General features: G+C 56.5%; 1 protein-coding gene and 1 long non-coding RNA gene across 8 annotated transcripts; one reads left to right on the plus strand and one right to left on the minus strand.

Moving 5' to 3' along the window:
* Positions 1-1,301: 1,301 nt before the first annotated feature.
* FAM78A (family with sequence similarity 78 member A) lies at positions 1,302-19,025 on the minus strand. Of its 5 annotated transcripts, XR_012495982.1 has the most exons (4): positions 18,489-19,025; positions 16,781-17,870; positions 3,380-4,467; positions 1,302-3,229 (listed from the first exon to the last, which is right to left on the minus strand). XR_012495982.1 is itself a non-coding variant. In XM_074331203.1 (3 exons), exons 2-3 carry the CDS (start codon positions 17,101-17,103, stop codon positions 3,939-3,941), a joined length of 852 nt encoding a protein of 283 aa, XP_074187304.1. In that variant the 5' UTR covers positions 17,104-17,870; positions 18,489-19,025; the 3' UTR covers positions 1,302-3,938. The 5 variants fall into 5 exon arrangements, 4 of the variants coding, with proteins under 4 accessions (XP_074187304.1, XP_074187307.1, XP_074187306.1 ...); XM_074331203.1 differs by having other exon boundaries at positions 1,302-4,467; XM_074331206.1 differs by lacking the exon at positions 16,781-17,870 and having other exon boundaries at positions 1,302-4,467; positions 18,489-18,721.
* LOC141571201 (uncharacterized) lies at positions 6,203-21,782 on the plus strand. Of its 3 annotated transcripts, XR_012495985.1 has the most exons (6): positions 6,203-6,341; positions 8,069-8,173; positions 11,337-11,434; positions 14,018-14,148; positions 20,847-20,918; positions 21,629-21,782. It is a non-coding gene; the product is annotated as an uncharacterized LOC141571201 (long non-coding RNA). The 3 variants fall into 3 exon arrangements; XR_012495983.1 differs by lacking the exon at positions 6,203-6,341 and having other exon boundaries at positions 7,944-8,173; XR_012495984.1 differs by lacking the exon at positions 6,203-6,341 and having other exon boundaries at positions 7,944-8,173; positions 11,340-11,434.
* Positions 21,783-24,965: the final 3,183 nt, after the last annotated feature.

A 24,965-nucleotide genomic window follows, 5' to 3' on the forward strand; every position in this document is an offset into this window, starting at 1 on the left:
CTGGGTGGAGGCAGCCGGCGGAGCCTATTACGCAATTTCCTCTGTGGTGTCTCCGACCCTGGAGACAGGATGCAGAGTGCCGTTGGGTTACTGAAATGTGGAAAACCCAGAGAAGAAACCAAATCCCCGATGCCCAGAGTGAATGTGGGCCCCTTGTGCTCTGTGGCAATGCCGAGAAGCCACCGCCCACCCTGGCAGACAAGCCTGTGGTCTGCAGCTGACCGGGCAGCCCCTCCTCAGGGGGAACAAGCCAGGCTCACTATGGGCAATGGGAAAACTGCACACAAACTACAAACTCCCGGGGGGTGGTGTGGGTGGGTGAGAAAGGCATTTCCTGCCCAGGGAGCCCAGGATGGAGTGAGCCAGAGGCATGGGGCCTTCTAATCCCAATACTTCCTGGGCATTAAATGGATGTTCCACAGGGACACGCTGAGGTTGAGAGCACACAGTACTGAGAGTTTGGGCTCTGGGGCCGGGGTTCGAATCCTGGGTCTGCCTCTCAGATGCACAGCCTTGGGCAGCTTCTCAACTTCTGCTCTCCCTCAGTTTCCTCATCTGTGAAATGGGGATTCTGATAACAGCCGGATTGTTATGAGGATTCAGGGGGTGAATCCTGGAAACCAGGGAAAGCAGTGTGTTCTCACCACATCAGCTACGAGGTAGCTACTCGGAGAACCCCGTTTTCCATACAAGGTAAGAGGGCCTCAGCGTCTCACCCAAACTCACACAAATTGCCTTGAATCCATGGCCCGCACTCAGAGCCCACACCCACTCCAGGACCTCCAGGCTCCCCCACCTCCCACCCTTTCATAAGAACACCTGATTAGAAGACAGCAGTAACTAGCAGTGCTCTGACCCCTTTCTTCAGCCTCTGGCCGAGAACAGGGCATAGAACCGTCTTCTAGACTGACATTGTCCTAGCAGCTGTTTCCTCACAAATACAGGTTTGCAGGTCCGTGGGTAAGGGCCCAACTGAACACTAACCCCTGTTGATATGGTTGCCAAAAAGCGAAGCTGCCAACCCCCCCTCCCCCCTCCCCCATCTTAGTTCCACCCCCAAGCCTGCCACCCCTCCTCCACACAGGGCACCACCCAGGAGCACTTCGGGTGGGGACAGAGGTCCCAGGGCTATGGACGGCAGAGGAATCAGCAGAGTGGCCTGCCTCCTCCCAGGTTCTTCCTGGGCCCTTAGCACCAGAACCCCTGGCTCCCAAAAACATTCACTCCCACAGCCAGAAATATGGAGCCATCAACCGCAAAATGAACCACCCATTCAGAAACATCCAGGTCCTAGCCAGACCTACTTTAAAATTACATTTATTTCTCTGTGTGAATATTTTTGTTTTGTTTTTCAAGGTTCATTTTACATTTTCTTCAAGAGTCTTATGCCTCCTGGTAAGTGCACTGATTTGTTTTCACAGTACTCTCCATGACCACGGACGGTCCTTATTGCTGGAGGGGTGTGTCCACACCGGGGGAGGGGGACACCAGAGGGATCGGGGACCCAGGCGAGAAGCCTGGGGTGGGTCTGTGCTCCTGACGAGAGAGGTGGCCAAGGGACCAGACCCAAGCTAAGTCCAGTGTCCTTGGATGGACCCACAGCCTCTCCAGGGTCTTCAGAAAGGCTTGATGGGCAGAGAGAAAGGGGCCCGGGGTAGGGGCAGCTGAGGGCCAGGCATGCTGTAGGCCCAGGGGGAGGCAGCTGGAAAGGGGGCACAGTGCTGGCCCCCGCCAGGAGGGCTTGCTCATACTCAGAAAGTACGAGTTTGGGGGACTCTGCCCCCAAACTGCTCAGGACCACCCCTACTGCTCTTTCCCGCTCCTACCCTCTACCCCAATAAGAGTCCCTTAGCTATGGCCCAGCCCAGAACCAGAACTCCAGCTTCCTGACCCCTTGCCCAGGGCCCTGTCTCCTTTTTAGTGCAAGAAAGACCTGAGTGCAGAGAAGGGCCACTCCATCAGGAGGCTGGAGGCCAGGTCCTGTCCAGGCATTCCAACGTGTCACCCATTCCCTCCGCAGCCCTGCCCCACAGGTGGAGCTGGGACCCTTCATCCCCCCCACTCAGGGCTGTGGCCTCCGTACACACCAGAGGGGAACCCGCAGTCCCCAGGGGAAGGTCCCGGGCCTGACGGGATCCCCAAGCACCACGCTGGCAGCCGGCGGCACAAAGCTGTTAACAGTCCAGTTGTTCCAGGATGGCTGCACGCCTCCCATCAGGAGCAGGGCCTGGGAGATGGCCTGGGCAGTAAGCACCCCTTGAATAAATACAGTATCATGTGCATAAAGGAGCAGAGCAGGGATCAGGTGACCTCTGCCCTCCCATGTTGTCACTGGGACTCCTACAAGTGGCTCATGTGCGGCAGAAATGGACTGTTCTCCTTACCTGTTTTCTGTGCTTGGTTACTATTGGTTTGAATGCAGGGCCCAGGTGTCGTAGCTGTGGGTTTGGCAAGCTAGGAGGAAGGGGGCTTCAGAGGGGTGTCCCCACAGCTCCTGTGAGCAGCCTTCAAGGCAGACATTGGTAAGAAAGCTTGGCATCTCTCAGAACCCAGTCCCAGGGCTCCAGAGGCCCCAGGACCCGAGGGAGGGTGGCCCGCAAGGACAGCCCCCTGTCCCAGAGCAGCCTCCAGTGACTCTGATGCCTCCAACCCTGGGGTCCACTTCATCCCCCAGTCCTGGGCCCTGGTTTACTTCCTCGAGGACAGGCAGCAGGGGGGTATCTGCACCTGCCTCCCCAGATAAAGACCGCCTATCCCTGGGTGCCCCCAACTAGCTTCCCCCGACCTTCAGCACTGGTGCTCAGGGCCTGTCTGCAGCCCGCCCCCAGAGCACCTGGGAGGGGCGTCCCCTGAGAAGGAGCCTGGAGGGAAGGGGGTGCCTTTCTTCTTACCTTTGAACTAAAACTGAGTCAAGGTGACCGGCCCTCCAGCGTTTAGGACCAGTGTGGATGGAAATGGAAAAGCCATACACTTAGATATGCCGGCAAATGAATGGGTGCTGACTGATGCCTAAATTCCCCAGCTCCACCTGTAACTCACAGGACCCTCCCTCTCTCCTAGACCCACCACGGCAAGTTAAGGCTGCTGGGAAGAGGCGAGAAGCAGCCCCGGCAGATCTACCCCCAGCCAGAGCTCTCAGCCCTTCTTTGCAGGTAGGGGGAGGGTCGGGCATTCTACCTGGGGCTGAGAGAATGGGCTCCTCATGCAGCATCTGTCTGTGGTTTCGTTTCTGCCAAAACGAAAGAAGGAGCAGCTGGTTTCAGATCTAAATCTGTGCCCCTGCCTCTCTCCCAAGACACCAAGGAGGGAGGGCGGAAGGGAAGACGGATGAGGGACTCAGCTAGTCTTTCTTTGTCCCTCACTCAGCCCCCTCCCTCACCTCTGGCAGGAGATGAAAAGTCCAGTAGAAAAGAGATCCTGCTTTCTTTGTTTCAGGTGTTTTTTTTTTCCTTTAAATTCAGCTTAAGGCAGAAGTTTGGCAAAGCAAGTCTACATAAGGCCGCGTGACGGGTGGATGAGGGGGAGCTGCCATGGGAGGCCCGGCCCTCAGCGCGGGTCAGTCTCATATCAGCTCCTCCTCCTCCCGCCCCTGAACCTCATAAAGAGGCATTTAAAAAAAAGGGGGACTAAAAAAGCAGTTGTGTCAGGGAGTCTGTTGCAAGTGAATGACTGAAATTGTGAGAAAAAGGAGAGGAAAGGAGACCCAAGGTGACACTGAAGGGCACGTGTGGGGTTGGTCTGTCCGGCTGGGTCTCCCCCCTCGCTACAAGGAAGCAGGTTCCGAGAGGGCCAGGGCGGCCATCCTGGGGGCATTTGCACAGTGAGACCGCCCGTGGGAGAAGGTAGAATGGTTGTATTTTGCTGAATGACTGGCCACCACGTGGGGTTTGCTCGAGCGGTATCGTTTTCTGAGTCTGGCCTCACGGACGTCCTGTCTGCTACCGGTGCTTGGGCGGAATCACCACCAGCGGCTGCCCGTACTTGGGCCGCCACATGAGGACCTGGGCGTCGTTGGCATTGGGCTTCACCAGGGCGTTGGGCGGGATCGGCTCGTTCTTGCTCAGGATCTTGGGCTGGTCCTGGGCGATGGGCTCCCGCAGCCGTGCGCGCTGGCCCAGGGGCCGGCTCGGGTTCACCTCTATGTCGAGCTGCATATGCCAGTGCAGCGTCTGCAAAATGATCATGTCGTTGGTGGAGGTGTTGGTGGCCACCAGCCACGTGGTGAAGCTCTGGTTCCGGTAGATGCTGGTCAGCTTGGCCACATTGCTCTCGCTGACGGGCACGGCCCACGTGACGCTAGGGTAGAAGTTGTCATTCATACTGATGATGAACTTGGAGTCTCTCTTGGTGGGACCCACGATGGTGCATGTCTCCGTGGTGTTGCCGTACCAGGGGTAGTTCACTCCGTCCGAGTCGCTGATGGCCTCGATCTTGCCCTCCTGGAGGTCCGGCAGCTCCCAGCTGGACCTGAGGACAGGAAGGCCAGTTTACTCCGTCAGCCACCCACAAGGCTTTTCCTTGTCCCCTCTGTCCACGGGCTTACCTCCCAGGGGCCAGACAGTAAACAGACATCCAGCATCATGGCAGATGAATCAGGGCTCCTCCAGACAGGCCCCCCTCAAAACCCATCCCATTCTCTTGCAGCATCTCAAACCACAGTAGACGGGGCTGGATCCCAGCTGGGCTTCCAGAAGCTCTAGCTGCCCCTGCCCTTGAGGGGATATGCCACATGAGGGGCCCGATGGGGGTGAACAGTCATGGAGAGGCCTGACATGCCCTGTGCCCAGCAGCTGGCAGGACAACCACCTGTGACCTTGGTTAGGGCAGGGGCCATGGGCTCCGAGAGCCTGGGGCCACACAGCATGTCAGGATGAGCCTGGATGGCAATGCAGGTAGGCCCGGTCCCTCTGGCCCACACACATCCCCCAGGTGGCAATGAGTGTCTGTCTCTCGATTTAGAAGCTGACAGGAGGCTTCAAGCCCAGTGGCCATAGGGTCAGCACATCTGGGAATGACTCCTGGCCCCCCTGTTGCCCAGTGTGTGACCTGGGGCAAATACCTGCCTCCTCTGAGTGTCAGTGTCCTCACCTGTGAAAGGGGATGCTTCCGGCCTCTCCCCGCACTGGGGCCTGGGGAGTAGGAACCAGCACCCCGGAGCCTGCCACGTAGGTTGTGGCCCTCAGCTTCATGTGTCCTCTACCATGCAGGGATCGGGGCTCCCTGCTCTCCGCCAGGCTGCACCCAGCACCTGGGGCTCCCGGGGAGCCAAGATGCCCCTTCTTCCCCGACACCCCCCCTCTGCCCTTCTTTCTGCTCATGCTGCCTAGAAGAGGAAGCACCCAGAATTGCCCCCGCTGGTTAGCCGGTCTTCGGAGCAGTAGAACCAAGAACACGTAACCACCGGTCTCACAGCACTGTACTCAGTCCCAGCTGCGGGGCCACCTCTGCAATGCCTCCCGCGCTTTGCTGCAGCACTGAACGCGAACTTCACTTCCAGCGGCTGGCGGCCAAGGTGGCTCAGCCTTCCTGGGCCAGAAGCAGACAGCCGGGCAGTCCAGAGCTCCGACTCCAGAGCCCCAGCCCTACTGCGAATCTCAGCTGCCCCCTCACTGGTGTGAGGCCCAGGCAGGTTCCAGCCCTCCCACGACCCCAGACTTGGCACACACGCTCTTGCTGGGGTCACTGGAAGATGAGGACGTGACCATGTCAGCACCCAGCGGGGCACAAAGCACATGCCAGTAGTTGGGAGCTGGCAGCCCATTGTCGTCACTACTGTCGCTACACTGATAACTCAGAGGAGGGCGCCAGCCTGTCCCGAGTCGCTCTGAAGACACTGCTCCCACGTGGCTGGGGACACAGCTGTGTCTGGGGAGCCCACCCCCTAAAGACTCATCAGCAATCACATCCACCTGCCTGGACAGGTAAAGGAAGTGGAGCTGGGATCAGCACCTTTTCCCCAGGTGACTTGGCCAAGCAGGAGGGCCTGGGACGCAGGCAGCCTGACTTCATCCAGTGCCGGCTCCACCTGGGCGCCTGTCATGCCAGCGCTCAGGACGCCTGGCACTCAGCACTCTGCACACCTGCACACACCAGCGGAGCTGTCCAGGGTCTCCTATTTCACAGAATGCGGCCCTGTTCATGCAGCAGCAGGCACAGCGCCCGCAAGGGGGAAATGACCCGTGTCTATGGACGTGTGAATGGATAAATGGCATGGGTCCCTTGCTCCACACGGTGGAATACTACCCAGCACTGAAAAGGACACCCTGACCCCTGCTCCAACATGGATGGACCGTGAGGACATTACGCTGAGTGAAATAAGCCAGAAAAGAAGGACAAACACGGTATGATCCCACTTATCTATGGTCCCTAGGGCAGACAAATCCATAGAGACAGGAAGTAGAAGGGTGGGTGCTGGGGCCTGGGGAAGGGGAGGAACAGGGAGTGAGTGTTTAACGGGGACATTTTCACTTTGGGAAGATGAGGACGTTCTGGAGATGACGGTGGGGATGGTTACACAACAGTGTGAATGGACTTACTGCTGCTAAACTTAAACATGGTTAAAATGGTAAGTTTTATGTATCTCTCATCACAATAAAAGAAATGCGTTCCTCCACGGAAACGTAGCATTTAATGTTAGCAGTTAGCAAAATTGGGGACACTATAGGAGGAATGATTAGAAGCGTGATTTCGCTAATTTTTGTTTATTTCACCTGTGTTTTCTGTTTATTTCATTGAAAAGGTCCCAAATTAGGGTAGCGCCTGCCTCATAGGCCATCTCCTGCCCCGTGGGCCATCTCCTGCCCCGTGGGCCATCTCCTGCCCCGTGGGCCATCTCCTGCCCCTTGGGCCATCTCCTGCCCCGCGGGCCATCTCCTGCCCCGCGGGCCATCTCCTGCCCCGCGGGCCATCTCCTGCCCCGCGGGCCATCTCCTGCCCCGCGGGCCATGTCCTGCCCCGCGGGCCATGTCCTGCCCCGCGGGCCATCTCCTGCCCCGCGGGCCATCTCCTGCCCAGGGCCTTGAGCTCATCTGGGCGGCAGCTCAAATGGCCTCACGTTTCTAAAGTACCCTCCAGCCCCTGAGATCCCAGGGCTCTTCCCACAGCAGCAGTGGGCAGTGGGGAGCCTGCTGAGTCAGCTCCCACCGGGGTTGGGCCCCAGGAACCAAAGAAGAGGGTCCAGGTCCCTGCCCTGAGGTCCTCAGAAGCATGTGCCAGCCACCTGTTTCGGAAGGCGCTCACTTTGTCCTCTCAGGTGGGTACACTGCTTGCAAAAATTATTTTAAAAGGCAGAAAGCAAACTTGCAAAAGCAACTTTGTTGTTCCTTGGCCCCCTTTCACTTCCTAAGAGCTGGCTTGTTGGGGGAGTGGGGCTTTGTACCAGAATGATCTCTCTCTGTATCTCTCTCTCTCTCCCCCTCTCTCCCTCTCTCCCTCTCCCCCTCCCTCCCTCTCCCTCTCTCCCTCTCTCCCTCTCCACCTCTGACCCCAAGCTGCGGGCTCCTTTCCTCCCCCAGCCTCCAGATGCCCAGGCCCTGGCTTGGTCACAGACAGGTGACCATCATGAGCTGGCAGACAGCCGTTTCTCATGTGAGGTATTAGTCAGAAGCAGGGGCAAGGGCGTCTGTTTTCAAATCATCACAGGCCAGCATGGTCTGGCTCTGGTCCCCGTGGTCCCCATGTCCCCACTGAGGAGGGAGGAGGGAACATGGTTAGAGCACAGCCTCTGTGGACCGACCAGCCCTGGCTCCAGTCTCAGTCTGGCCACTGACTGATCAAGTCACAAATCTGAGCTGCATTGTGTCATCAGTTACGGATAACCCTACCCACCTTGCAAGGTTTTTGTGATGATGAAATGTGTTGAAAACGTATACTACCTGGTACACAGTAAACAGCAATACACGGAAACTTCTGGAACCCTCTGAGGGAGGTGTCAGCAGCTAGGATTTGCCAGCCCTGGTTTGACCTAAAGCCTTTTCCACCTCACTTACAGTTGCAGACGCTACGTGCGCTGAAAGCACTGCCTGCCATGCAGTTACTCTTCCTTTAATATTTCCTATTTGTTCTGCAGTGACCTTGGACATCAAGGCAGACCAGCAGCCCTGCACACACTGAGCTGTCTCGTTTGCACGGAGGGGACAATACAGGCTCTGATTCACAGATGCCACCGAAAGGGGTAAGCAAGACGCCCAGCAACTGCCTGCACACAGGTGCTTAACTGTCGGATCCACCTGGAGATGGGGGACTTTGGGACTAAGCGGAAACACGCCTGTCCTTGCGCCCCGAGTTCACAGACTAGGGTCCCACCGGCCCCCAGGCTGTGTCGTGTCCGTCCTCGGACAAGCAAGCAGAGAGCATTGGTCTCCCTCGCGTCCTCCCCCTCTGTCTGCTCTTCCTTCCGCTGTCTGCAGGGCGAGACCTGCTACAGTCAGTGCAGAGGGAAACCCTGAGGCAGCAGCAGAGCATTGAACTGCATGGGGGCCCTTCTGAGCTCTTCCACTGGCCACTTGTCACACTCCTGGCCACATCCTCGTAGGTGTGGTCACCCAAAGGGCAGCAGGCAAGTCCACGCTTGAAACTGGGCCTCAGGATGCTTTCGGGGCCCCCTGCGTCCTGTCTGAAAGGGACTCCTCAGCCTCCTTCAGTGCCCCTTCCTGCTGCCGTCCCCTTTCGTCATCCAAACAAGCGTTTGCAGAGCACCTGTCACTGACACTGGCCACAGAACCATGAAAGAGACACAGAGGCACCTCCCTGGTCAGCAGCTAGGGCAGAGGGCCCGGCACCCGGCACCGTCCCTGACTCTTTCTCACCTTGAGACTATCCCCCCTTCTACTTGACTTCACCCCAGCCACGACCCCTCACCCCGTCCTGATCTCCTAGCCTCCACTTCTGCTTCCTGCCATGTTCTCACAGAAGCCTGTGTGATCTTTTAAAACCACAGATCTGATCGCGCTGTTCCGCCCTCCAACCCTGTGAAACCTGCCATGATTCCCATGGCCCTTAGAGCTGGATGCAGAATGCGCTCACAGACACACACCCTCCCCAGGCTGCAGCCACTCAGCTCCTCTAACGGGCCCTGACCCCACCCCCACCCCATCTCAGGGCTGCCTGCCAGCAGCAGCGTCCCCTCCTCCTGGCCCAGTCAGTACTGCTCATGGCTCAGCTTGAGCCCCCCAGGGAAGCCCACCCCTGGCCGGTGCCTGCCGAACTTGATGCCAGTCAGTCCTCATCCTGCTGTTTCCTGGCACATGCACGGGATGATTAAATAATCATACGATCATTTGTTGACGCTCTCTAGAGGGCAGGGGCCAGACCTCCAGGCCTTACCCTGGTGCCTGGCCTAGAATTGGGCACAGTGATCAGTGGCTGGGCAGCCTGCCCAGTTTCCCCTTCAGGGCCGGAGCCCCACAGCCCACAGCGGGGTCTCAGTAACTAGTTTAGGTCCAGTCAGGGGACCCTCGCCCAAAGCTGCCTCTGCACCTTCTCACCTGGAGCTGCTGCCGCTGCAGTTGCCCCTCCCAGCATGGCTCATTATCGGCAGCAGTGTGCTCTTGTTCCCTGAGAACATCAGCCATGCCGAGCCCCCTCGCACGGATGTCCACCCAGGGCTTCCCAGCTGCCCTGGGGCAGGGCTGAGGGCACGTTCACAGAGGGAACTTGGAGATGGTAGAGGCCTGGCCCTCGGTCACACAACCAGGAATCCGCCCAGCCAGGACCCACAGTCTGAGCAAGCTCTGACCGACTGTCCTCCAGCAGACCCACACACACACACGCACGCACGCACACACGCTCTTACCCATCAGCCTCCAATGGTCCCTCACCCATTTACACGCATACGCATACATATTCACATGTATACACACACACGCTCTCATCCATCAGCCTCCAACAGACCCACACCCAACACACACACACGTGCTCTGAGTAGCACCCCTGACTGACTGTGAGTCTGAAGGCCTTACAGAGAGCCTTTCCTGGAGGCTAGGGGCCACCCACGGGTGCTGGGGATGGTCACCTGTGGCTCCAGGCCCAGCCGATAGTCCAAGCTGGCCCGATGTGGAGGGCAAAGGACGCCAGGGGTGCCCCGAGGCCCAGCAGTGTGCCTGGAAGGGAGCACACCTTCCCTGGCTGCACAGACCCCTGGGCTGTGCCCGGCGGGGTGCAAGCCTGGGGCAGGGCTCTCTCCTGGGCATGGATGGCCCTTTGCACCCCCGGGGGCTCCCCCTCCAGGTGAGTGCTGGAGTCAGGGCCCTTTGGAGTTCTGGACCTAGAAACCAGACCATCCATCCCAGCCCACCCGGCCTAGGAACTTCCGGTCTCTTTCTTCACATTCGTCCCATCTACATGTCCTGTATTTTCTCTTTTCCTTAAAATTAAGCACTTTTTTTAAAGCTCAACTAAATTTAGTTTTTCCTAAGAAACATCTCTGAAAGTACAAGTTAATACACTAGATATATATGCTGGGCATGCCAAAAAAATGTATACACGTGTTAAGAGATGTTATCTATGCTCAAGCAGCAGTTCGCCGTCATCAGAAGTGTCTGGACGCTGATGGGAACCACTTTGAGCACCTCTTGTAATTGCAGAAGTCAAACGTGACTTGTATTCATCTTTTGTGATCGGCATATATTGAGTATTACAATTAATACAGGTTTTTTCCTTTCTTAAAATGTGTATACCTTTTTTTGGCCCCCCCTGTATATATTTTCTAACATACACTGAAATAAATATGTTGCTTTAAATTACAATTACACTTAAGCTTAAACGAGTCCACCTCATTTCCTATCCCTCCAGTGGCGCCGTGGGGCCCTCTGAGAAGCGCATTCGCGGTTAAGGGCTGGAGGCCAGAGGACCAGGGCCGCCCGGGGCTCGTGTGCCCTCGTGCGCGCCAGACGGGCACTGAGGGATTATGTCACCCACTCCTCCACTTTACAGTTTTGTACAATGTGCAGAAAGTTCAAATTCTGTAAAGTTTTGCGATTTTCCAGAAATTGAGGCCCCTCCCAACCAGACTGGGATCTCGGTTTCCGATTTCTCCCTCGCCAGCACCAGCTGGCCCCTTCCCACCTAACAGGTCACCAGGCACCTGCTCTTCCAGGAAGGGGCTAGGGTGTCCCCTCCCTCCCTCCCGGGTTGCTCCTAGGTTCCCCCAAACAGCAAACTCCACTCTTGCCAGGTCTCACCCCCTCTTCTGCACACCTCGCCCTTCTTCACCCAGGCCACAGCCCATGCCCCTGGGGCCTAACGTGAAGGGGAAAAAAGATCGACGGTGCCAGTTTAATTTTAGTTTTTCATTATAAAAACTGTGCTTTTTCTTTGTTTTTGTTTTGTTTTTAAAGCAGGCAGTAGAGAAGTGTAAGAAGTGAGAAACGAAAGCCGTCTCGTCAGCGCCTGCCCTCCCCGCCCTCCCTGAGGTTACCCACCACACTATACTCTGGTAAACATTCTTGCAGACCTTTCCCTCTGCACATACACAGTACATGTGCCCACTTTCGGTGTTTTCTTTTTAACCAAAATGGGTTTCTACCCTGCACAGTTTACCTTTTTTTCCTTTAATGCAACCTATAATCTGATCATTTTCCCACGTGGAAGCAGCTATCGCCCCACATAATCATTAGAACCCTCGTCATATTCTGCCCTGCAGACAAACCATAATTTCACCCCCTACTGTTGGACGCTTGAGTGGTCCCGGGCTTTCTGAAATTAGGCACGATGCCGGTGTCTGGACCGTTGTCCATTCACACATTCGTCAGTTCATCTGTTCTGTCTGCCCACTACCTGCCTGGCACCTGGCCAGACGCTCAAAGTTTCGAGTAGAACGATGGAGTCAAAGGGCGTGTGTATTTGAAACTGTCATAGATACAGCCAGACTCCTCTTCCAGAAGCTGCCTAAACTGTACCCCCACAAACAGCCTATGAGGCTGTCTTCCTTCCCTGCCCCCGTGCCACGCCAGCTGGGCATTACTGATCTTTTTCATTTTATCCAGATCCGATCCAAAAAACAAAGGGATCTCTTACTTCCCTGATCACTAAGGCTACCAGTGCCTTCTGCACGACTCCGGGAGCAGCCAGCTTTTGTTTTTGGCACGCGGAAGGTGAGGGTTGGGGCGATCACTTGGCGAGGGCCGGTCCAGGGGGGAGTTCTCTTTGGGCCGGACAGTCCCCCACCACTTCCTCTCACCCCAAAGCCTGGAAACAAGGACTTCCCCCTCCCACCCACGCCGCCCTCGCCTCTGCCAGGACCCAGCAGATGGGGGAGGCCGCCTTCCGGTTAAAGAAAGGAAGCAGCATCTTCAATTGTTCTGTGTGGGGCCCACGGCTCAGGCCCCGGCTGCAGGAAGAGGCCACGTGGTCACCAGGGCCATTCCTCTCAGCCTGTCCCCTGACCCACTGGAGCAGAGCACGCCTCCTTGGGCAAGTGGCTTCTGGCCTCAGAGGCTGTTTCCTCATCATCAGATGAAGTCTTTGGGAACTGACAGAGTGGAGAAGGAGCCGGGCAGCTCTGCACATCACCCCAGCTCCAGCCCCCCCAGCCTGAGGCCTCAGACCCTCCACCCCTGCCCAGCTCTTTCTCACCAGCCTCATAATAATCCTGTGACAGCAGATGTCACCGCATCTTCTGGCTGGAAGGACCCCTGAAATCTCACCATCCAAGGCTCTCACACTGATCATGGGTATGTGAAACCCAACCCAGGAGAAGAGACGGCAGCCGCGATAACTGTAATATGGCAAATCTTTATGCTGATTCTTCTGGGCATTGTATAATAATGAATTATTAGTGGTTATGATACTGATAGCTGCCACGTATTGAGTCTTAGGGTGCACTGGGCACATACTAGGTTCTCATCCTGCCTCACCTCGTTTAATCCTCACAGCAACCCTATGGCGGAAAAGGACTGTCCTCCCATTTCATAGATGGGAACTGTGAGGCTCAGGAAGGTTAAGCGACTGGCCCAAGGTCACAGCACCAGTGTATGGCAGAGCTGGTACCCACACCCTGCTGGACAAGGGCAAGGGAGGTGGCACTCAACCCAGACAGACCCTCTCCTCTCGAGCTGCTCTCCTCCCCTCACCCCCAAGTCTGCCCTTTGGCAGAAACCTGAGCCAGAAATTGACCCGGGCCTTGGTGTTGGCCGTGGGCCAGATTCCCTGGGGGTTCCAGAGCAGGGCAAACTAGGGACGTGAAGCATCTCCCACACCGGCCAGAAATTGTGACTTGTCACTTAGAAGGCTGAGCCAGCTGACAGGTGGTGGTTGTAGAATTGCGGGGGATGGGGTTGTGGAGACAGGTGTCTCCAACAGTTTGGGGGGGGTGGCTTTTAAAGCAATGTGAGTTGGACCCAAAACCATATAGGATCCTCTGGAGCTGGCACAGAGAAACTCACCACTTGATAGCTGTAAGAGTTGGGTGCTGTTGTTTTCCACTTAAAATATTTCAAACCCAGAATGTCATTCTAATAAGTTCTCCTGGATTAGATATTAATATCAAGCAGGGATAACGTTTGGGGCATTATGGGTTTCAGTTTAGTATTAGGAATTAATATTTTGAATGCAAACCTATTTGTGAAGAACAGAAGCCCTAACCTTTGCCACCTGGCTTTCCCCTCCCCGAGCCATAAAGCCCAGTGTGTGGGTTTCATTTTAATAATTCAAATTGTCTGGGGCTAGTCCAGCTGTTCTCAACCAGGGGTGGCTTGGCACCCCTCGCAGGGACCACTTGGCAATGTCTGGAGACATTTGTGGTTGTCCCAACAGGAGGTTGGGGGGCTCCTGGTATCGAGTGGGTAGAGACCAGAGATGCTACTCAACAGCCTACAATCGCAGGGGCAGCCTCGGGTCCGGGCAAAGCTGGGGGACAGCCCTGGGCAGCTGCAGGTCTCTGGTCAGTCCCGCTGGCTTGTCACTCCTCACTTTCATGTCACAGGGGTCAAAAATATGAACAAAAGGAGTTTGGGGTGAGGAAGATGGCAAGGGCCTTTTCTATCACATTCATTTACGTTCATCTTCTCTTACGTTCTAGGCTTTTTCTAAACAAGCCCTTCTCACTTCCGGGGGGCCACTGGTTGAATGTAGCGCTCTGCCCACGGACTGGAGGAACCACGAACTGGAGGACACGTCTCAAGGAAGTGTCTCGAGGAACTGTGCTGTGCGGTAATTCAGCTTCTTAATACGATTGGGTTGATTAATAATAAGTCAGGCAGCTTCCAACTCAGCGTTTCTGCCACAGTCATCGTCACCTCCACCTGTCCCGTCACCGACTCCTCACACAGCCTACGGGGAGTTCTGTCTTTATCCCCAGGGGCAGATAACAAAACCGCACCCCCAAGGGGTGACTTTCCAAGGCCCCAGAGCCAGCAATGATCAGTCATTCTGCCCCAGGGCCTGAACCCATTAAGGACCACGCCACACTGCCCCTCACAGGGACCCTGAAACTCTGCCCTTTTTGTGGGGCCAGTCCCCTCCCAACTAGGATTACAGACCCAGGAGAAGGAGATGCTGGACACAGAGGGTCCTGTGCCCATAGGGGAGTCCCAAGAAGGGGAGGGAGCAAAGGGAAACAGACAGCAGAGAAACTGGCCTCCGGCCACTTGAAAACACCAATCATTCATGACTTGCACTATTTAAAAAATGTTAAAGTCAGGGAGTGGCCCTGTGTAAAAGAGGAAGACCTGGGCTGGGGAGAAAATTCAATTCAAGGAGTCATTTACATCTGTCCGAATTCTGTAGTTTCAGCCTCGATTCTCAACTCATTACTCGTCCCATCGCTTACTCCCCGTCTGAGAATGACAATCACGGTAATAACAACGTTAAAGGTGAAAGCTGCTTCCATTAAGTATTGTAACGTACCCTGGGCCTGGCGCAGTGCCGACTGCTTGACAAATGTCGTCTCCCATAAGTCTCGCAATAAGGCATGGCACAAAGACTACGACTGGCCCCACTTTGCAGATGAGGAAACCAAGGATCAGAGTAGCTCAGGTCACACCCTGGAAAGTGGCAGAGCCTGGACTCCCTCCCAGGTCTGCTTGACTGCAGTCTAGATGTGCCCTGGGTTCCTTTAACCAGGAACCAAGAACTGGCACATAAACAGAAAGGTCATCTCAGGTCTCCTGCCTTGGGCCTGCCTCCAGCAGTAGTGCCTGGACATACTCAGAGCCACTAAATCAGCACCAGGACCTGAAGGCTGAAACCCCTGTGTACAGATGGGGAGGCTGAGGCTCCCAGCCGGGCCTGTCCCCGCCCCACTGCCCACCGCGTCCATCTCATCGGAATTCAGTCCCCTTCATGCTCCATGGTTTTTTTCCTCCTGGTGCTCATACTTTCCCAAGTTCTAAAGGACCCTCCGCCTACCCTGTCCCTTCTAGGAAAGAACACAGACTTAACCCAAAAACCCTAGGAAAGCCTTAGTTTCTTGCCAGTTGTCCTGGATGCCTTGCAAAGTTTGAGAAGGTTTCGACCTTAAGGTTTCTCAGGAAAGGTCCACACCAAATCACTCCCATTCACGTTTCCCTTTTGAATGGAAAGTTAGCCCCTGGCCTGGATTAGTAGCCACTTTGGGGAATTAAAGGCCTGGGGCCTGGGCGTGGAAATCAGGTTGACAGAGGAGCTAGGGGTCTAGACGGGCCCCCCACACACCACTTTGGGGAGATCATGGTTACACCCCCATTTTACATTTTACTGTGACCTTCCTGTTTCCCTATAACTTCAGTCATTAAGTGGAAAAGCCATAAGATTTGGTGTGTCCCCCACCCTCCATCCCCTCCTTACCCCCTCTGATTTCAGGTGGCCCAGAATGTTCCTAAATCCGTGAAAAGTTCCAGCTCCTGGGGAGGTGCTCCTCTCTGTTCTCACTTGCAGACCCGTGAGAGTGGACGTTGAGAGAGAGGCTACAGGACAGTGTCCAGAGCCAGTCATGGAGGTCAGGGCCTACCTAGCTCTCTCAGCAAGGTCCTTGTGCCCGGGAAATGGCCACCTTCAACACCCTCTCATAGGGTGGCCCTTCCAGTTAAGTCACTTGCCCTTCCGCCTACCACTGCTCTTTCCACACCCAGGAGGACCATCTCCGGGATCAGGGAGCATGTCAGAAAAGAAGCCCCAGTGTCCTGCCCCGAGATCTGCATTATCCCGGGAACATTTTGGAGGCCACGCTGGAGAGAAGGGGTCAGTGGGCCCTGCCAGAGCCTCTGGACACTGACACTTGATGTCTATTAAAGTAGCCACTTTCCTCGGAGAGAGAAAAAAAACACTACACCACAAAGCAAACCAGGTTTCTAAAACAAGCTGTCCTCTCAAACAAAACACCATTTGGAATAGTAAAGCCCTCCCCAGGTTCTGCTGTGCATCTGAAAACACCGGAGAGACAAGTTCAGACCCAACCACAAAGCACTGTGCAAATAATTCCGGAGGCTTCAGAGGCCCAGGTTACTTCCCCAAGTATCCGCCACGTGGGGTCAAGGAAGCCGGAGCGTGGGGGGCCAAGCCTTGGCCTCTCTGGTGACCAGACAGCATGCTTGCTTTGCCAAAGAGGCAGCTGGTGGAATATACCTCTGCTTTCTCAGCACCTTGCAGGGAAGGACAAAGGAAGCCCAGGGGCCAGGGGTCAGGGGCAGAAGGAGGCAAGATCCTAGAGCCATGACCCCAATCTGAATCAATTGGCAAACGCTCTAGGAGGTCATGTGGCCAAGGAGAACTCAGAGGCTACTTCCATTTGTGCCTCAAGCTTCCCTCTGCCCCTGGAGAGGCCCCGCGCTAACCCTCCAAGCTCCCCACCCCAAGCAGTACTCACATGCCCTGCTCCCCATACTGGTTGTAGAACTCCATGTGGCTGCATGCCTGGATCCAGCCAATTATCCAGGTCTCCTTCTTGGGGATGGGCGGCATGACCACCTGGGCGGAGGCACGGAAGTGGGGTGTCCGGTAGCGGAGCACCACGCTGGAGGACTCATCAATGCTGGTGGGGATGGGGTCGATAGAGGCTTTCACATCAATCACCGTGATACCTTCCCGGAAGACTCTGGTTTTGCCCCCGATGCTCTGAATACAGCCCATGGCACACAGTACCTCTCTGATCTCCAGGGAAGGCCAGCAGTCCCAGAGAAAACTGGGCATTGAAGGGATGGAGGCTGCCGGACCCAGTGCAGACAGTGCTGCTCTTCAATCTCAAATCTCAAGACCGATATCCATAGGATAGAAAATTCACTGAGTAGGGGGGCTTTTGCATGTCACTACCTCGGGCCTGTTTATAAATAAGGATTTTGCTGCATTTCAAGGGCCCTGGGTATGCTCTTCTGCTGGCAGTGGACAAAAATCACCGATATTCTTTGGGTTAAAAAAAGAAAAGTTTGAATGTTAATGGATAAGCATGTTGTTCAGACATCCAGCCCTTCCGTGCCTCACACGCGGGGAACGCAGATCAGAGACGCTCCCTGAAGTCTTCCGCTGAAGAAGGTGAATGCCGGCAGACACATAAATAAGGAAGGCTCTGTCCCCAACGCGGCGCCGCCACCCTTGCTGCAGAAGACCGACTTCCTGCCCTCCTGCCTTCCGCACGCGCTCAGGACACACGCACCCGGCCGCTCGCCCTACGGGGCCGAATCAATGGAAGGGCAGTTTGTGTTCGGTCGGCGGACGTGTGGGCGTCCTCCGGATCGAGCGCCGACCCGCGGCTTCCTGGAGGCGAGAGCCGGCTCGGGCCGCCCGCGGGGTCCCGGAGGAGTACGGTGCAACACGGGTCCCCGTCGGCGCCCACTGGCGGGCACGGGCCGACGCCCCACGCGGGCGCGCCGCGTCCCCTCGTCACTGTCGCCGCCCGCCGCTGTACGGGTCCCCGGGGCTGCGCTGGAGCCGCCGCCTAGTTCGCCGCGGCCGCCAAGGACCTGATGGGAGGTGGAAGGGACAGGGCGTCAAGGCCCACGTCAAAGTTGAGCCGAACTTTGCCACGGGGGGCGCGCCGGGCGGCGACGAGTGTGCGCGGGGCGCGGGCTGCAGAGCTGATAGCACAGCTCTGGGCGGTCTCCCTGGAGGCGGCGCCCCCCTCCACCCGCCCGACCGCCCCGTCAGTGGCAGCCAAACGACCGCGCGCACCAGCGAATAATCGCCGCCCGTGACATCTTCGCTGACACCCTCAGACCCAGGGGCGGGGGGGGGGGGCGGCGACAGGCTGTCACTGCAGTGGGCCTCGTGGACTTGCCGGTCCTGGCACTGCGCCCACGCTTCGATGCCGGCGCCCCTTCCCCAGCCGGGTCCCTCCGACCCGCTGGGGGCGCAGTGTCAGCCCCGCAGGCTGGTCCGATCGGGCGCGTGCCCTTTCCCAGGCAGGGATCCCCTGACCCTCGGAGGGCGCAGTGCCCTAGCCCCACCGCATCGGGCACCTCTGTCCCCCTCAACCCCTTGCCAACCCCGAACGGCCCCGAGTCCCCGCGCATCGGGCGCGTTCGCCGCCGCCGGGGAACTTTGCCGCGCACGCCCCCACCCGGGCGGCGCCAACGACTCACCTGCCCCTCGGGCCAATCCGGGTGCCCCGGCCGCCCCTGACCCCTCCGCGGGCACGTCCTCGGGGCGCCCCCAGTCCCTTCCCCGGGCAGTGTCCTTTGGCTCTACTGGGGTCTGGGGCCGGCTTGGGCGCCCCCGGCCCCCACGTCCTCCTAGCTCGGGGCTGCTGGGGGTGGCCGGGGGCGGAGGGCTGAGGCTCGGGGCTCTCTCGCCCCCCACCCCGCGCGCCTCCTTTATTTTATGATCATTGTGAGCGTGCTGTCGCCGCTCAGCCCCGCCGCCGCGCCGCAGCCACCTGGCGCGCCCCGCGCTGCCTCGCTCTGCTGCAGCATCGGAAAGGCAACCAGGTCAAACTTTGCAGAAACTCAGCCCCTGCGCCGGCCTGGCCCCGCGTCCGCCCGCAGCAGCCGGCCGGAGCGCAGCGCACGCAGGAACCGCCGCACGTTCGCCGGCCCCGCGGGGATGCAGGTCCGCAGGCGGCGGCGGAGGCGGGCGCCGCCTCCTCCTCACCGCCCGCCCAGCTCTCCACCCTCGCTCCCTGCACACCACCCGCCCTCCCCCTAGTAATCCTCTCCCCCTCCCCCCCTGTCCCTCTCTGCAGCTGCTGGGAGAGCTGAGCCTCTCTTTGCATGAACGACATTTCCTTTTTGGCAAGCCCGGAGAACTATGGGTAGTGTAGTTCGGCTTGTCGGGTCCAGGTGGGCTACTCCCTGTGCCCTTTGAACTCGTATATTTTCTGGGGCTCAGGGCACTCGGAGAAGGGTCGCACTGCCCTGATATTCCTGGCCGCGGTCGGGCTGTGGCTGTGGGAGGATCCAGGGCTGGGAAGGCAGGGGTGGCTGAGAAGTTTGGGGAAAGGGTCCCTGTGTTACTCCCTCCATACAGGGCTTCTTGGCACCCTGACAGGTGGTCAGGCCTGTTGGGCCCCAATTATGACAAGTGCTGTACAGTTTCATTTCAGCCACCATCGGCCACCCCTGTGTAGGAGGCCTATTTTGTGTGTTTCACAGAGCAGGAATTCAAAGCTGGGAGACTGGGAGAGTTGCCTAAGGCCCCACCCTGGCAGATGTCCCACGTGAGACTGGTGTTCTGAGTACAGAGGTTCAAACGGGGTTTGAACCTGGACAGTGGGGTGGAGCAGGAGTGGGGATGGGGGAGTGATAGCTGTGAACCTCTCTAACCACCCTCAAGCCACTAGCCCCACCCTCACCTTGCAACACCCCCAGGGAAAGGCCAGATGGTTTGTGACATCAGAAAACCCTGCAGCCACATAGAGCCGTATCCTCCCCCATCACTGACTTCCAAAGGTGCTCGCAGCAGGGCCCAGGGCAGGTGGTTCCAGCCACTCCCAGTGAATGCCAGTGAGGGCAAGGACCAGAAGAGCAGGGGCTCGGACCACGCTGAGTTCTCTTTTTTGAGAAATGATCAGGCAGGCCGAGTAATCCGTCAGAAACTGGCGCCAGCTCAGGCCACAGGAAGTGCCCGATTAAGGTAGCCACTGCCTCCTACCCAGCCACACCCCTGCCTTCTCCCTACTCACTGCCATGGGCTCTCACCCAGCCTAGTGAGGGCTTGTCCCTTTCTAGGGCAGCTGGTAGGTAGCTTATTCCTAGTCCTGCTAACGGAGGCCAAGGCAAGGTAGCCCTGCTTACTGCCAGACGGTAGGACTCCAGACAGCAGGACCCCGTGCAAATTTCCATTTCCTGGAAGAAGCGTTCCCTTGCCTCTTCAGCCACAGGGGCCTCTCCCAGCCGTGCGTTCCTGGTCTCCACAAAACATTCTGCCCCCTGGGATGCACTACGGCCATCCATACCTCCTTTGTCATCAGATAATTATTAGGCTATGGAGTTTATATATAGGTGAGATATTAACTTTTGGGGTGCCATCTCATCTCCCAACACCATCACCCCCCGTGCCTGGAACACAGCAGACCTCATTGGCCAGGGTGCCCCCTTGATGGCAGGGACACTGTCCTGGTGACAAGGACATGAGTGCTCTGTGAACATGTGCTGAGCTGCACATCTTTCTCATTTCACGTGAAAAGGACAAAGGCTAGAGCCCTAACCTGCTCACTAAGTGGCCATCCACCTGAAGGTGATTTCCTGGGGATGGGTCCCCTAGATGCCCGCTGGAAGTGTCGTTAGTTCCCATGGCCCTAGGCTTGGCCTGGGTTTGTGTTAATGATAAAGTACCCACTGTGTGTTAGGTGCTGCATGAGCAAGGATTGTCTCCTTTATCCTTCACCTTGACCGTAGGAGGTGGGTTGTACAGAGAGACCCAGGGTCAGGGGACAGTGGCTTTTCTGAGTCTGGATCCCCACCTAGATCTGGCCAAATCTAAAGGCCGCTCGTCTCCTCCAGGCACACCACCCCTGCCAGCTGGGACAGCCCTCTGAGCCAGGATGGCACTGACCCTGGAAAGCCGTGTCTCTGGTAAGTCTCACTGCAAGACCATGAGGGCGCTTGCAAAACAGAAGACCCCTGTCCCTTAAGGTGGCCCCAGAGCTGCCTCTCCTTTCACTTCATCCACCGTGTGGTACTTTGTCTTGGGCTAGTTTGAGGGCAGGATCTGCAGGGAAAGGACGCAGGCAGCACCTGTGGTTCTGTTTGCCTGACCCTGAGCGTCAGCCCGGCTTCCCCAGAGCCAGCCCTGAAAGACAGAGGGTCTGGAAGCTCACACGTGCACCCCTGTCCCAGCTCCTGATGGGCCCTCCAAGGTTCTGGCTGTTTCCCCAGGTCACAGGCACCCCCAGCCTTCCTGCCTCCCCACACAGCCCTTCTTCCTGCTCAGCATTTTCTGGAGCTCTGTGGGTGCTGGGCAGACCCACGGCTGTCTCAGCATCTGTGGAAGGCCCAGGATACATCCACACGGGTGTGAAGTGCTGGCATCTGCAGAACAGAGGAAGGGGCATCTGTTTGAGATGTGCCCAATACCACAGGGACACTCACACTGCTCCCTGAGCCCCTCCCCCAGACTCCTCTGCCATGACATCACCAGTGCATGGGAAAGAGGGGGTGAGGGGTCAGGATGCACAGCCCCAGCCCTTCCCAGAGATGGCGAACTCCTGGCTGTGGCAACTTGGGACTCACGGTGTTGTCCGTGGGAGGACAAGGTCACTCAACTCCCGGCATTTTTTCCCCAGTGTTGACTGGACACCTGTTCTGTGCTGAGCGCTCAGAAGACAGTAGGGAACCCAGCCAGAGCTAGGACAGACGACAGATCCCCATGGCACTCACATCCCCGTGGGCCAGAGAGACGTCAAGGGATAACTTCAGGAATGATGAATAGAGGTATTAATTAACATAAATAATAAATGGTACAAATTCGTACTCAAAATGGATATGAGTATCGATTGCTCCAAGCCAGGACGCGTCTATCTAAGTTGTTTTGAAGTGCACGTGTCCAGTATTGAGCTGGAGGAGGCGCAGGGGAAGGACGCACGTTCCAGATGTGTGTGGGGTGGTGGTGGTGTGTGTGAGTGAGTGTACTCGAGGTTAGAGTGAGTAAATGTGTGTGTGTGTAAATGCATTGTGATGGTGTGAGTTTGTGTATCTCTGTGTGAGGGCATATGTGACAATTGTGTGTAACTGTAGAGTGTGTCCAAGTAAGTGTAGAGCCCGTGAGTGTGTGTGTGTGTGTCTGTGAGGGCGTATGTATGTGTGTCCATGTGGGAGTGTGTATGAGGTGTGTAATGGTAAGTGACCATAAGAGGTGTGGGTGTGGATGAGTGAGTGTGTGTACATTATGTGTGACAGTGTGCGTTGTGTGAGGGTTGGGGAGTGTGTGTGGGTGCATAGGGTGTGTTGGAGTGTTCTGGTTATGTGAAGGTATGTCTATGAGCGTGTGGGTGTATGTGAGTGTGCATGGTGTGTCCGTGAGGGTGTGTACGAGCACGTATCTGTGGGTCAGGGTGAGTTTGTGTCCATGTGCATGTGTGGATATGTGTGTGTGATGGTGACTGTAGGTGAGCACGTTTGTGGTGTGAGTAGGTGTGATACATGAGTGTGTGTGAGAGAGAGTCTGCATGTCTGTGTCTGTGCATGTGGATGGGTGTGTCGGTGTTATTTGCTGACTGAGGGAGGGTGTCTGTTAGGAGTCTGGGATGGAGAGTCCCACGGCCAACTCAGGGCAGTAGGGCGGGTGAGGGGTTGCTGTCCTGGCCTGGCTCACAGGAGATCCCTGCCTTGGACCTAGGCCTCTAGCCCTCTGCACACTTTCTGTCCCTCTGGCCTGCTTCCTGGTCGCAGCCTCCAGAGCTGCAGTTCTGAGCACACCTTCCCCTCCTGGACAACCTCTTGAATGCACAATCGCACAATCATCCCCCCGGAGGAGGAGCTGAGGTCCAGCGGCGCCCCAAGTTCAAGCAGCAGTCGCTGGAGTGTGCACGGATGGGGCCGGCTCACCTGGCCGCCCCTCCGAGCTCCCACCCCACCCAGCATCGTGGGGGGTGAGGACCCCGCATGCGGGCAACGTTGGAGGACGAGGTCGCTGCGCCAGGAGGCTTCTGCGGCCCCCACAAGCCCCGCCACCGGGGAAGGACGGAGGCGGGTGGACAGGCTGGGTGCGGCCAGGATCGGGTGCGGCACTGGGAGTTCTCCAAGGTGCTAAAATAAACCCAGCGAAGGATCAGGTTTCCCGACCGAAATAACCCAGGAGCGGCCTTAGAAATGCGAACTGAGAAAGCGATCCGGGGAGGGAGCACTAGGGGTGGGGAGGTGGTGATGAAAATGCTTTCCACGGGGCTCCCTCCCCATCCTGGCAGGGGACCCCGCAGCTGTCCCTCCCTCCTGTCCCCTCCAGCTGTGTGTCTCCCCAGGCCATCTGCTCAGAGTGGAGCTTCTCACCCACTCCCTTCCCCTTCCCTTCTGGAGTCATTGTCCCAAATAACCAGCCTCCTCTTGGCCATCAGTCTTTGATGGCAAAGTTTGTAGTAGATTAGAGCCCAGAGTCCAGAATCAGCCAGACATTCATTCAATAAATATTTATTGAGTGCCTACTGTGTGCCAGGCACTGCCTGAGCCCCTGGGCCCATAAGTGAACATAAGTGAGCAGTCCCTGCCCATGGGCTAATGACACTCTGCTAGGAGGACACAGGCCATAAAAACAGAATAAATGAGTGTAGAGCATGTTAGAAAGGGTACAGCTCAAGCACAATGGAAAGAGCAGAAGAGGCTAAGAGGTATTGGGACAGGATTTGAGTCCCAGGGGGCTTCACTGGCTTACTGGATTGCCTGGATAGAATCTGTTCTGGAATCCTTTCACCTGAGCCTCAGTGTTCACATCTGTGCAATGGGGACTTAAAACTGGTCTGTGAAGTGCTGTGATAGTTAAGGGACATGCACTTAGCTCTGAGTCTGGCACAGAGCACTGCTAAGTACAAATGAATGATCGATGTATTTAGTAGTAATAGTAGAAAATCTATCTTAGATATTTAAAGGTGATAACTAACAAGTGTCTATAATGTACAAACTGCTCTAGGTCCCACGAAGCTGCCAGAAAACCTCTTCTGCTCTCAAGTAAGAGAGAGGCAGTGTAGCCAAGTGGTTAGTCAACGGCTTTGGGCCGAGACCCGAGTCTGACTCCTGGTCTGCTTTTTACCAGTTGTGGGCCCTGCCAAGTCACTTCACTCCATCCACAGCCCTCTCTAGCAATAGACTATGCTACAAGGGATGGTTATGTGGACCAGGGGCCAGGTGGGGCAATGGTTCCAGGGAGGACAGGTGGTCTGCAGGCATAGCGCCACCTCTGGGTAAGCTTTGCACTTCCCACTGGTCCCTGCATGGAGCCTGGCGCACAGCAAGCCTCAAAAAGTGTTCCATGAGTCGGTGAGTGACAGATGACTGACAAATAGGTAGGGAATGAAAAAGCTGTGGGACATATGGCCAGGAAGACAGCCGCAGGCTCAGAGTTACAGGGACCAGCCAGCGCACGGCCCAGCTCTGGCCTTTGCCAGCTGTGTGGCCTCACAGGTGATGTCACCACGCTAGCCTGCTGTTACTCATCTCTAACATGGGAAAAGAGTGGTTGGACTTGCCCTGTCAGCTAGAAGTGTCTACAGTCCAGCTGTGTTCTCCCAGGTCTGGGCACTGTGGTAGGTGGCTCTGGCTGGCCCATCGGACCTCAGGGGATGCTTCTGACCACACTGTTTTTTGGCACTTGCCCCTTGAACCACTTATTTATAGTCTGCTTTAGTGCACAGGGCTGTATGTATGAGGATGGCCATGTCAGAATAGTTTTAAACAGTCATGAAATGGAAACAATCTACATGTCCAATAACAGGATTACGTACATAAACTATGGCCTATCCATGTGACAAAATGCCAAACAGCCATTGCAAAATGATGGATTGTCACGGAAATATTGCCAGGTTTATATTTGTTAAGTGGAAAGGGTAGGTTATTTTTTTAAAGGGCATATAATATACTTTAAATGCATATTTGTGTGCATGTGTATACACATACACCACGCATACACATGAG

This window comes from Rhinolophus sinicus, linkage group LG04 (assembly GCF_036562045.2).
Source record: "Rhinolophus sinicus isolate RSC01 linkage group LG04, ASM3656204v1, whole genome shotgun sequence".
Lineage (NCBI taxonomy): Eukaryota > Metazoa > Chordata > Mammalia > Chiroptera > Rhinolophidae > Rhinolophus > Rhinolophus sinicus.